Here is a 12658-nt window from a genome sequence, read left to right as displayed (position 1 = left end):
CAGCCTGCTCTCTTGAAGCGGTTTCCAAGCCCCAGGCATCGACGCAAGCTCCGACAGGAGCAAAAGATGTGTATACCGGAGACTGGTTTGCCCACCACATCCCACTCCCCCAATTCTATACAAGCCGAAGCACCGGATGAAATTTAATAGGGTGGGGAAGACACTCGAAAAGCGGGCATGGGAAAGGGCGCAGAGTCCGGGTTAGGTAAGGGCCTCCTTACGTAGCCAAAAGCGGGGATCCAGGGCCCTCGGGCCCCCCCAGCCGCATCTGCAGGTTGATGCGATAGCACTGAAGACTGCAGAGTGCCTGGCCCGTGCGGGAGCAAGCGTAGCGGCGCGGATGGGGACAGCCGGGGACAGAGCAGCGCGGAGGAGGGCCTGAGGGGGATGGCCGCGGAGACACCGCCGTGGGTGCGGGGACGCCAGGTGGGAAGGAAAGGGTGGAACCCTGTGCTCCGCTGCAGTAGCGCACCATGGGGGCTGGAGCCGCGGCCCGCCCTCCCCGCCGCTCGCCCCGTGCGGCCCCCCGGCCTCCCCGCCCGCTGGGCGCCGCAGTCTTGGTGAGGCGCTCGATAGTCTGGTTCTTATGCTCCTCTGCCCGCCGCGCCGCCTGGAGCCGCCGCTTCCGCGCCCGCTCCTCGCGCTTCAGCAGCATCTCCTCTGTGAGGGCGGGGGCCGGACAGCCCTCTGCCACCGGCAGCGGCAGCATCGGGGAAGGTTGACTCCGTGCCTTCTGAAGCAGAGCTCGCTGGGAAGAGACAGAGACAGGGTGCTGTCTGAAAATGGAGGAAGATGGAGAGGAGAGGTCGGCCAGAGCCGGGGAGGGGAAAGAAGGGACACGGAAGGCAGGGTCTTGAGCAACGCAGGCGTTGGGAAACGGGATATTAATTAATGAGCACCCGCTCCAGGACACCTTCCATAGGTTCCTCTTCATAAATACTGCCTCCTCCCTGATCTCTTGACATTCAGCTTTAGGTCCTTAACTCTTAAGGAGAGAGGCATCAGTAATGTTACCTGCCTGACCTATGCACCAAAACTCTGTACCAGCTTTCCCAAAGGTCTGTTGTTGTTTTTAATCTTACCTCGATAGACATCAGTTGGATGACTGCTCAAGTCAAAATCCTAGGCTTAGCCTTGATATATTTTCTCTCCATTCTTCTCCCCACAAGTATCTACTTCCAAAATATAGCGATAATTCATCTGATATTTCCATCTCCACCACTTTCATCTCGGTTAAAGCAACCACTGTCTCTCAGCTGACTACTTCAACAGCTTCCCAGTTGGTCTCCGTACTTCTATCTCTTGTCTCCACGGAAATCCATTCTCTACAACAATGCCAGACTAATATATCCAAATGTAAACCAAGTATGTCACTTCTCTGCGTACAACCCTTCAGTGGCTTGGCCAGTTTTTCTTCTCCTTTACTCTGCTAGGCATGTTCCAGTGTCACAGTCTGTGCACCTGCTGGTCTCTGCTGGAAAAGCTCCTCTGGTATTGCAAATGTTATCTCTTCAGAGACGCCTTCTCTGACTATACCCAAATGTCTCTCCTCTGTCACTTTCTATTTCTTTTTGTTTACGCCACTTTGTATTTCACCACCCTGTTCTTTTTGTCGTAAACCATATAGCTTTTTGAAATTATTTATTTATTTACTTCCCAGCCCCCCAACATACACACTAGAATACTTAGCTCCAGGAGAACAGAAACTTTGTCTTTCCTCCACTACCAATATCCCCACTGCCACAAAAAGTGCTTGGGTTGTGGTGAGTTCTCAATACTGTACACATTTGGTGAGTGAATAAACAAATGAACCAACATACCTGTCGAGCAGTAAGCAGCCGCTCATTGATCTCCTTCTTGAGGTCTCCATTGTCATCCAGCTCCCCCTTCTCCAAGGCATCCAGCCACCTCTGCTCCTCTTCTTCCTCCTGACCCCCTAACCCTCCTGATAGGTCCCGAAGTGGAGAGGGAGACAGATTACTGTCTTCATCTGGGAAGGAAAGTTGGAGAAAGAAAAATAGAATTGTTCAGATGGGGTACCCTAATTTGGCCAAGTTAATACTGGGACATGGAAAATCCTAACACATTTCAGAACCAACCTTCTTCCCTTAGTCAGATATAATAAGAAACCCAGTTTCCCCACCTCCAGACCCTTCTCACCTAGCCAGGCACGGTATTGCTCAAGGGGGACTCCTTCCATAGGTTCCTCTTCATTATCCACAACCATAAGGGGAGAGGGTGAGCGAGGCCCCTCTGGGATCACAGTGAAGGTAGGAACACTGCAGAGAAGCAACACTACTCTTTAAAATGAGCCAGTGTCTCCTCCTACTCAGTAGCTACACCCAACTTTCCCCACCCTCTTAGACACTTGCTGCCTAAACCTGGGCCCTGAAGTCACAGTGTCCGGTCTGTCTTCTAGAAAGCCCAGTCGGCTTCTAACTACCATCTCTGCTCCTAAAGTTCCCCTTATAAAACTTCGACCCTTTTGACCTCACCTCTTGGTCCCCAGGACTTGTCCCCCAAGCTTGATTTTGAGTTTGAGCTGGGGCTTGGCAGGAGACGGCTGCGTGGGCCCGGCCTCTTCTTCCTGATGGTGTTTCTTCTTGTGTTTCTTCTTGTGCTTCTTGTGTTTTTTCTTGTGCACTCCATGGCCATGGGCACCCGCCAGGCTCAACTCCAGGGTTGCTCCTGCGGAGGGAGCGCTTGTCAAGTGTCCGGCCAGAGAATGGCAGGGGAAGCCCTGAATAACCTAAGGCCCCTACCGAATCCCACTCTTCCCGCAATACTCGCTGTTACCATAACAACAGCACCACCTTTCTCCTTCCCACCTGTGGCCGAAGGACCTGGACGCTCCAAGAAGAAAGGGACTTCTTTTTGAGAAAAGCCTAAAATGCTTGATCTATCCGCGCTTACCCGGCTCAGGGGCCTCCATAGCCCCAGAGGTACTCCCACGCCGCCACAGCTTGCTCATGAGTTCTTGCAAGGAAAGACTAGAAATGGTTGGGACACATACAGACATGCCTTTTCCGCCCCGCGGAAAAACTGGAGCCAGCAAAACAACCAGTTACTTCCGGTTCATGGCAACCATCTTTGTGCGGGGCACGCTTCGCGTCCAAAAATCGTCCCTGAGAAACAAGGATACTTCCAACTAAAGTTCCGGGCCCTCTGAGGTCGGGACCGCCCAAAAAGGCAGGGCTTTCCCCTGGCTCCGCCTCCCCACGCTAGATTCCAGAACTCAGCGCGGGTGAGTCAGTTATTCAACTCAACTTTGGTGAATGTATACTGCAGCCCAAGTGCGGGAAGATAGTCTAAGAGGATACAAAGATGAGTATGAACACTGCCCATGTCCTTGAGGAACTCACATCAATATACTTTATGTATTCTTTGGGTGGAGGAATACATAAACTATATTGATGACAAAAGGGCCGAAATGCTTGAACAGCACGAGTGCCCTCAGAGCAGTGCAAATGCTCTTAGGTATTGAAACCTAAATTTTCATCAGGGGAATGAATAAATGAATTATGGTGCAGCTGTACAATGTGGAACACCATATTGCTAAGAAAAGTTGAGTGACAAGTAATTAATAAGATTGACACAGAATTTAGATCCCAGTGGGTGATAGCATTGTAAACAACATAAGTGTCCTAATAAATTTGTAATATCCATACAATGGGATGTTATGCAGTTTGGAAAAGAAATGAGGTGCCCCAGAAGGCTAGCTAGGAAATTCTAACAGCTAATTCCTGATGAGCCGCTGAAGAACAAGGGTGGACAGAGACCTATTTTTTATGATTATACCCTTTTGTGCCGTTTGAATTTTGTATAAAACATGTGTGTATTTTACCACATTTTTAAAAAGACACGAAAAAACCAAGTAGGTTTGTATGTGCTGATACATGAAATAAGAAAAGCAAATTTCGAGATTATGTGATCTGATTTTTAAATACATAACATACTAGCAAATACATAGAAAAAATTGAGGACTGTGTACCATACTGTTAATGGTTATCTGTAGAAGTTGGGGTTAAGGAACTTTCACTATCTAGGTCTGTAATGTATTTTCTTATAGCCAATGTATATCATGTTTATAATTAGGAAAAAACCTATATACATATATCTAAATATATATGAATGTCTAAGCAAGGTAACAGCAGTGAAAAAAGAAAGGAAAGAACTCAGCCAGACACAGTGGCTCACACCTGTAATCCCAGCACTTTGGGAGGCCAAGGCAGGTGGATCACTAGGTCAGGAGTTCAACACCAGCCTGGCCAAAGAGACCAACCAGCCTGGCCAACACGGTGAAAATCCATCTCTACTAAAAATACAAAACTTAGCTGGATGTGGTGGTGGGCGCCTGTAATCCCAGCTACTCAAGCAGAAGAACGGCTTGAACCCAGGAGGCAGAGGTTGCAGTGAGCCAAGATAGCACCATTGCACTCCAGCCTGGGCGACAGAGAGAGACTCCGACTCAAAGAAAAAAAAAAAAAAAAAAAAGGGAAAGAACCCATTCCTCTTGTCTGTTACATTTCAGTGATAAAATTATCAAGAATCAATGAACAATTACATTGGGGAATCCAGGATGAAGTCATGTAGTATGTGATTATGAGATTATGAAAAGGGATTTTGGAGTCAGACAAGCCTATTATCAAATCCCAGTTTCACCATTTATTAGCTATACCACCTTTGGCTTAAAATTATTTAAGCTCTCTGAACCTCGGAATCTAACTCTATAAAATGGAATACAGTAGGATTAACCTCCTGTGAGGGTACTTTCAAGGAATAAAGCAAATCAGGAATATATAATACTTACGGTGGCAGCAGGCACATAGTAGATGCTTCAGTAAGCAAATAAGAATAAGTGGTTTATAGCTTTCTAGCCCAAGTATTTAATGGGAAGATGGTATTTTCTTTTTCTTTTTCTTTTTCTTTTTTTTTTTTTTTTATATGGAATTTTGTTCTTGTGGCCCAGGCTGGAGTGCAATGGTGTGATGTTGGCTCACCTCAACCTCTGCCTCCTGGGTTCAAGTGATTCTCCTGCCTCAGCCTCCTGAGTAGCTAGGATTACAGGCATGTGCCATCACTCCTGGCTAATTTTGTATTTTTCAGAGATGGGGCTTGTCCATGTTAGGCTGGTCTCAAACTCCCAACCACAATGTGATCTGCCCCCATTGGCCTCCCAAAGTGCTGGGATTACAAGCATGAGCCACTGCGCCCGGCTGGTATTTTCAATAAGGAAGAGGACATAGGAAGAGAAGCAAGTTAAGAAAGGAATTATTTAGTTTTGCCCAAGGTGAATTTGAAGTGCCTGTGGATATGCTTGGGTGGAGGTGGAATAACTGAGAGGAGAAACCAAGGATAAAATTGTGAGTGGGTATGTCATCAGCACAACACTGGAGATCCCCAAACAATGGGAAACAGATGAGACACTCTAGAAAGAGCAAGTAGATGAAGAGGAACCAGGAACAGAACCAAGTGAGCACCTGTCCTGGACAGCCAGGCAGAGGCGCCAGACAGGATTGAGAAAAGGCAGTCAGGAGAGGCAGAAAGTATCAAGGGACTAAGGCTGTGATCAGCTGGGTACAGTCCTTTACAGGGTAGGCTGAACTCCCAGAAGAGGATGGATTTTATCATGGTGTGAAGGCAATACTCTTTTATCACCAGGAGTTACAGCGAGGGATCACTTGCAATTCATATTTGTAGAATACATTAGAGTTTATAGCCTGTCTTTACGTTCCTTCTCTCCCTTGCCCCCCACAGCAGCTCCATGAGGAAGATACTATTGTTTCCATCTTATAAATGAGGAAATTGAGGCTCAGAAAAAGAAATGTTTTTGCCAAAGTCACAAAGTTAGGGAGTAGCAGAGCCAGACTCAAAAAGAGGCTTCCTGACACCTGGCCCAGTGGTGTTTCCTCTGCATCCTGATGCCCAGCAGGGAAGAAGTGGTAACAGTAAGTGACAACTGGCTTCATTATTTTGTTTTGTTTTTAGTTTTGCTTTGTTTAGAGTGAGAAAGATTTGAGCATGTTTGTAGGCTGAGAGGCACTTTTCTTTCTGAAAGCCTTCTTAGTCTTATTTTTAAAAAATTATTTTGAAATAACTTCAAACAGAAAAATTGCAAGATGAATACAAAGAACTTTCTTTTTTTTTTTTTTTTTTTTTTTGAGACAGAGTTTCACTCTTGTTACCCAGGCTGGAGTGCAATGGCGTGATCTCGGCTCACCGCAACCTCCGCCTCCTAGGTTCAGGCAATTCTCCTGCCTCAGCCTCCTGAGTAGCTGGGATTACAGGCACGCGCCACCATGCCCAGCTAATTTTTTGTATTTTTAGTAGAGACGGGGTTTCACCATGTTGACCAGGATGGTCTCGATCTCTTGACCTCGTGATCCACCCGCCTCGGCCTCCCAAAGTGCTGGGATTACAGGCTTGAGCCACCGCGCCCGGCCCAAGAACTTTCTTTTTTAAAAAATAAAGTTTTGTTTTGTTTTTGAGACAGGGGCTAGCTCTGTCTCCCAGGCTGGAATGCAGTGGCACAAACATGGCTCACTGCAGCCTCAAACTCTCAGCCTCGAGCAGTCCTCCTGCCTCGGCCTCCCAAGTAGATGGAACTATATGGGTACACACCACCAAGCTCAACTAATTTTTTTTTTTTTTTTTTTAGGGATAAGGTTTGGCCATGTTTTTCCAGGCTGATCTCAAACTCCTGAGCTCAATGATTCTCCTGCCTTAGCCTTCCAAAGTGCTGGGATTACAGGTGTGAGCCATGGTGCTGGGACAAAATTTCCTTCTTTCGTTAAACATTCCATGTGTTTCAGGTTAACATGGAATGCCCAGCATGGTTGGGGGGCCAGATTCTGCAGTTGCTAACATTTATCTGTATTCATGCCCATTATAATTGTCAGCAAAAAAAGTGAAACTCTGTAAAATATTTGAAGAGATTTATTCAGAGCCAAATATGAGTGACCAATGGCTTGTGACATACCCCTCAAGAGATTCTGATAACAAGTGCCCAAAGTGGTCTGATTACAACTTGATTTTATACCTTTTAGGGAGACATAAGACATCAGTCAATACATATAAGATGTACATTGGTTTGGTCTGGAAAGGCAGGAAAACTTCAAAGTGGGGGCTTCCAGGTCTTGTGTGGATGCAAAGGTTTTCTGATTGACAATTGGTTGAAAGAGTGAAATATTGGTTGGGCGCGGTGGCTCATGCCTGTAATCCCAGCACTTTGGGAGGCTGAGGCAGGTGGATTGCCAGAGGTCAAGAATTCGAGACCAGCCTGGCCAATGTGGTGAAATCCCATGTCTGCTAAAAATTCAAAAATTAGCTGGGTGTGGTGGCACATGCCTGTAATCCCAGCTACTCAGGAGGCTAAGGCAGAGGTTGCAGTAAGCTGACATCCAGCCATTGGACTGAAACTCTGTCTTAAAAAAGAAAAAAAAGTTAAATTATTGTCTAGAGACTTGGAATCAATAAAAAGGAATGTCTGGGTTGAGATAAGGGGTTTTGAAGAGCAAGGTTTTATCATGCAAGTGAAGCATCCAGGTAGCCAACTTCAGAGATAATAGATTGCAAATGTTTCTTATCAGACTTAAAGAGTCTTGTTTCCCAGCTGAGCCAACTTGTGATGAGTGGATAATCAGGAAAAATGACGAATCTAAAAGACAAAAATCAAAGAACCGATGGGGTCTGTGACTGGATTTTCTATCGTTCCAATTCTAAATCCTACTTGAATATTCCTGGACTTACAAAATGCCAAGGGGGTGACTGGAAGTTGTGGATATCAGGGTATAAATTATATCCATGAGTTGGGGGAGGGAAGACCAGAATTCCCTTGAATTGTGTATTGATGCAATATAAGCATAAAAGATCGCCCTGTATTTTCTTTACCTTCTAAAAGCCATTATTATGATGTTAGAAGAAGAGGAAGAAATTCAGGTACAGAAAACATGTTTAGCCTAAATGATGGTGCTTGGTGAGTCTTGGTTCTAAAGGTACCAAACGAGGAAGCCAAAGTTTTCAAACTGCTGCGTACTTTGACAAGGAAAATCTATATTTGTCTTCCGATCTACATTTATGACCTAAGTCAGGTAATGCACCTGGTTTACTTCTTTAGCATTTTTATGCAGACAGTCTGTTATGCACTGTGGTTTCAGATGTGCAATAATTTGTACAATGGTTTATTCCCAAGTATGCCTTAAGCAGAACAAATGTTTTTTTCTATAGTTCCTTGCCTTAATAAGTATGTAATATAAATTTAAGCAAACGTCTATACAGGTATTGATCGACTTACGACCTATGCAACTTACGACCATTTGACTTTATGACCACAATTGCTAGCCACGACTGCTCTGCATCTGGCAGCGCAAACGTTGCCCAGCTGGGCATACGACAGTGCGGACCAGCTTCCGGCAACACTACCGCCTCCACGTGCACCATTTCAACTGTTATCCCAGACTTGGTACAGCAATTTGTGTTTTGTGTCTTCGATATTTTTCATCAAATCCCTCCCAAGATGTCTACCAAGAGGAAATTGTTTTTATCTATGCCTCAGCCTGCCAAGAAGGAAAGAAAGGCCATCGAACTCGACACGAAAATGAAGGTAATTAAGCAGTATGAAGGAGGAAAGAAAGTGAATGTGATCACACGTGATACAAAGTTATCACACTCGACTGTGTCGACGATTTTGAAAGATAAAGAACTTGTGAAGCTGTGAAAGGTTCTGCACCCATGCGATCAACAGTTATAACAAAGCAACGAAGTGGGCCCATCCACGAAATGGAGAAATTGCTATATATTTGGATGGAAGATCAAATTCAAAAACAGCCAATAAAATGTTTCGTACATGTTTATATATTTTGATATGTTTTGCAATTGGGAAAATGTTTCCTATGGTATTTTTTACACCTATATTTTGTATTTTTGTATGCACCTGTATTTTGTAATTTTGTATGTTTTGCAAATACTAAACCAGTTGTACTGGTAATGCAGTGTTTTACTTAAACCTGACGAATGTAAAAATAAGAAACAAAATGGTGTAGAGATGATACAAATGGCATAAAATGAACAAAGAAAATTATGATATATAACAATAATGAAAGAAAATTATGATAAAATATGACTTAAAGATTTTTATAACATCATTTCACAGTACTGTACATATAGTCTACTCAACTTATGACCAAATCGTGCTATGACCGGTCTGTCGGAACCAATCGTGGTCGTAAGTCGAGCACTAGCTGTATTTTGTATGTTTGTAAACTACAAAGTAAAATGAACATTTTGTGGAGTTTGTATTTTGCATACTCGAGGTGAGAATTAAGTTTTAAATAAACCTATAATATTTTATCCGAAAAAAAAAAAGTCTTATATCAGTAATTCGAAAAGGGAGGAGGGTATAATGAGGCATGTCCATTTCCACTTTTCCCATCATGACCCAAACTAGTCTTTCAGATTAACATGGAATGGCCCAACATGGCTGCGGGACTCAGAATTTTATTTTTGGTTTATATCATTATTCTTTTTCTGATCAATACGAGAGCAAGTTGCAGACATGATGTCATTTCACCCCTAAATCTTTCAGTGTGTATTTCCCTCAAACAAGTACAGTTTTCCATAAGCTTTGTGCAACTGTCCCAATCAGGAAATTAACCTGATATTAATCCAGACCCCAGTCAAATTTCACCAACTGCAAACTACCTCCTTTTTATTTTTCTTTCCTTTCTTTCTTTCTTTTTTTTTTTTTGTAGATGGAGTTTTGCTCTTCTTGCCCAGGATGGAGTGCAATGGCGCAGTCTTGGCTCACCACAACCTCTGCCTTCTGGGTTCAAGCGTTCTCCTGCCTCAGCCTCCTGAGTAGCTAGGATTACAGGCATGTGCCACCACGCCCAGCTAATTTTGTATTTTTAGTAGAGATAGGGTTTCTCCATGTTGGTTAGGCTGGTGTAGAACTCGTGACCTCAGGTGATCCATCTACCTTGGCCTCCCAAAGTGCTGGGATTACAGGTGTGAGCCACCATGCCTGGCCCGCCTTTTTCTTTTAATCCAGGATCCAAGTTGATGGTCATGTATTACATTCTTAAATTAATCTCTTTAATCTTTTGTTGTTGTTGCTGTTTTTCTTTTTTTTTTTCCTTTCCTTAATCTTTTTTAATCTGGAACATTTTCTCACTCTTACCCTGTCTTTCATGACCTTGACTGTAGGGCCGAAGGCCCCACAGTGTCGTGGGGTGAGCCTTAGGCTGTGCTGAGGCGCAGGATCCGAGAAATAAAGGGACAGGACACAGAAGTATAAAGAAAACGCAGCTGGGCTCAGGGGCCACACCACCTATAAGCGGAGTCAGGCGAGGCCCCGAATGTCCAGAAGCGTGAGTATTTATTGTGTATAGGTTAGGGGGCAGGGCAGTGAGTGAAATAATCTTTAAGGATAGTGATAGAGTCGTGAGCAATAAAACATGAGGTCCACCCCCATTAGGTCACCTAGGCCAGGAGGTGGACAGTGCGCAGCAATGGGCCCGTTCCGATGAAGGCAAGGGCCGTGTGCAGTAAGGGGTCCACCCCCATTAGGTCACCGAGGCTTGAAGGTGAGCTGTGCACAGTGAAGAGGGTGCAGTGTGCAATACTTCTATCTATGGGCAAACTACTTCTAAGAAGATTTATAGGAGGATGCTTTAAGTCACATAGCAGTGACAGAGCTGTCAAGGTTACCTTCTGGCAGCTTCCAATGGGTTCTATGGGAAGATGCTTTTCAAGCAGCACAGTAGCAAGAGCTGGTAAAGTTCACAGTCACCAAGATGGATTGCCGTTCTGAGGGCAGCCTTCTACAAGAACTGGAGCAAGGTCCTACAACTCCCTTATCAGGAGGAGTGGCTCTCGCCCCAAGCCTGCCATATAGCGGGTATCTTTACGATACTGAACGCTGCCGCCTGGGCCATGGATTCTCGTCCTGGTATAACTGTTTTTCCCTTAAATCATGCCTGCACTGTGTCTGCTCTAGGCATTCCTCCAATTATGAACTAAGATATAATTATAGGCATATATGTAGGGAAATATTCTTTAGGCACTCATGCTATCAACTATTATATGATTATATATAGAGGATTATATAAAGGGATTCTTCAAGACCTATTTATATAAACTAATATATGATTATGTAAAGGATTATATAAAAGGAAATAGCTGAGTAGTAACACTATAAAGTGAGATATTCCTCAAGCCCTAACTGTGCCAGGGTTCTGCTTAGCTCTCATTCCTCGATGCCTATATGGGGGGTTACCCACACTTGACAAATTTAAAGAGTAGAAGTCTTTAATTCTATAGGATGCCCTTCAACCTGAGTCTGTCTGGTGTTTCATCAGGTCTAGACTTATAAATTTCTTTTTTTTCTTTTTTTTTCCCCCTTTTTTGAGACAGAGTCTTGCTCTGTCACCCAGGCTGAAGTGCAGTGGTGTGATCTTGGCTCACTACAATCTCTGCCACCCAGGTTCAAGCGATTCTCTTGCCTCAGCCTCCTGAGTAGCTGAGACTACAGGTGTGCACAACCGCGCCCAGCTAATTTTTGTATTTTTTGGTAGAAATGGTGTTTTACCATGTTGGTCAGACTGGTCTTGAACTCTTAGCCTTAAGTGATCTGCCCACCTCGGCCTCTCAAACTGCTGATATTACACCATGAGCCACCACACCTGGCCTACACTTATAAATTCTTGGCAAGAACACCACACACACAAAAAAATTGATTTCTTTCTTGTTCTTTTCTTTTCTTTTTTTTTGAGACGGAGTTTCACTTATGTTACCCAGGCTGGAGTGCAATGGCGCGATCTCGGCTCACCGCAACCTCTGCCTCCTGGGTTCAGGCAATTCTCCTGCCTCAGCCTCCTGAGTAGCTGGGACTACAGGCACGCACCACCATGCCCAGCTAATTTTTTGTATTTTTAGTAGAGATGGGGTTTCACCATGTTGACCAGGATGGTCTTGATCTCTTGACCTCGTGATCCACCCTCCTTGGCCTCCCAAAGTGCTGGGATTACAGGCTTGAGCCACCGCGCCTGGCTCTTTTTTTTTTTTTTTTAATATATATTTTATTGTGTTTTAGGTTTTGAGGTACATGTGATCTTTTTTTTTTTTTATTTGAGACAGGGTCTTGCTGTGTTGCCCAGGCTGGTCTTGAACTTTTGGGAATTGCTTAAGCAATTCTCCTGCCTCATTCTTCTAAAGTGCTGGGATTACAGGCATGAGCCACTATGCCCAGCCCACAAAAAAATTATGCTGTGTTCTCAGTGTGTCACGTTGGGAAGCTCATAATGTTAGCCTTTCCCACCACTGATGATATTAACGTTGATAACCTAGTCAAGATGCTATCTGCCAATTTCCTCCACTGTAATGTCGCCATTTTTGCCTTTCCAAATAATAAGTATTTTTTGGGAAATACTCTGCAACTACCCTAATATCCCATTCCCCATCAAACCTCCACCCACCAGGCTTGGTATCCATTGATGACTACTGTATGAATCAACTCTTCTGTAATATTGCCAAATAGTGATCTATTTCAATTACTGAAGTTACATGTATTAGTTAACATTCTACTATAAAAGCTTTCTCTTCTCCTTATATTTATTTACATATATATTTATTTGTTTCAGTATGGATTCCAATTTTAATC

At 44.2% G+C, this 12658-nt stretch overlaps 1 protein-coding gene across 1 annotated transcript; it reads right to left on the bottom strand.

Moving 5' to 3' along the window:
- Positions 1-126: 126 nt before the first annotated feature.
- Positions 127-3068, bottom strand: INO80B (INO80 complex subunit B). Its single transcript, XM_032243395.1, has 5 exons — positions 2914-3068; positions 2496-2688; positions 2161-2279; positions 1821-1990; positions 127-748 (listed from the first exon to the last, which is right to left on the bottom strand). The coding sequence occupies exons 1-5, from the start codon at positions 3017-3019 to the stop codon at positions 218-220; spliced, it is 1119 nt and encodes a 372-aa protein (XP_032099286.1). The 5' UTR covers positions 3020-3068; the 3' UTR covers positions 127-217.
- Between the last annotated feature and the right edge of the window lie 9590 nt (positions 3069-12658).

The sequence above is a fragment of the Sapajus apella genome, unplaced genomic scaffold (assembly GCF_009761245.1).
Source record: "Sapajus apella isolate SASKATOON/1434 unplaced genomic scaffold, GSC_monkey_1.0 scaffold52, whole genome shotgun sequence".
Taxonomy (NCBI): domain Eukaryota; kingdom Metazoa; phylum Chordata; class Mammalia; order Primates; family Cebidae; genus Sapajus; species Sapajus apella.
The sequence above is the reverse complement of the archived record's forward strand: the minus strand, read 5'-3'. Positions and strand labels throughout refer to the sequence as shown.

Bases quoted from the DNA above. Each gene is read 5' to 3' on its own strand.
- INO80B (XM_032243395.1), bottom strand. From the start codon at position 3,019: ATGTCTGTATGTGTCCCAACCATTTCTAGTCTTTCCTTGCAAGAACTC. The intron at 2,689-2,913 runs GTAAGCGCGGAT...CTCCCTCCGCAG, and splicing joins TATGGAGGCCCCTGAGCCGG to GAGCAACCCTGGAGTTGAGC. The intron at 1,991-2,160 runs GTGAGAAGGGTC...TTTCCTTCCCAG, and splicing joins GCAATACCGTGCCTGGCTAG to ATGAAGACAGTAATCTGTCT.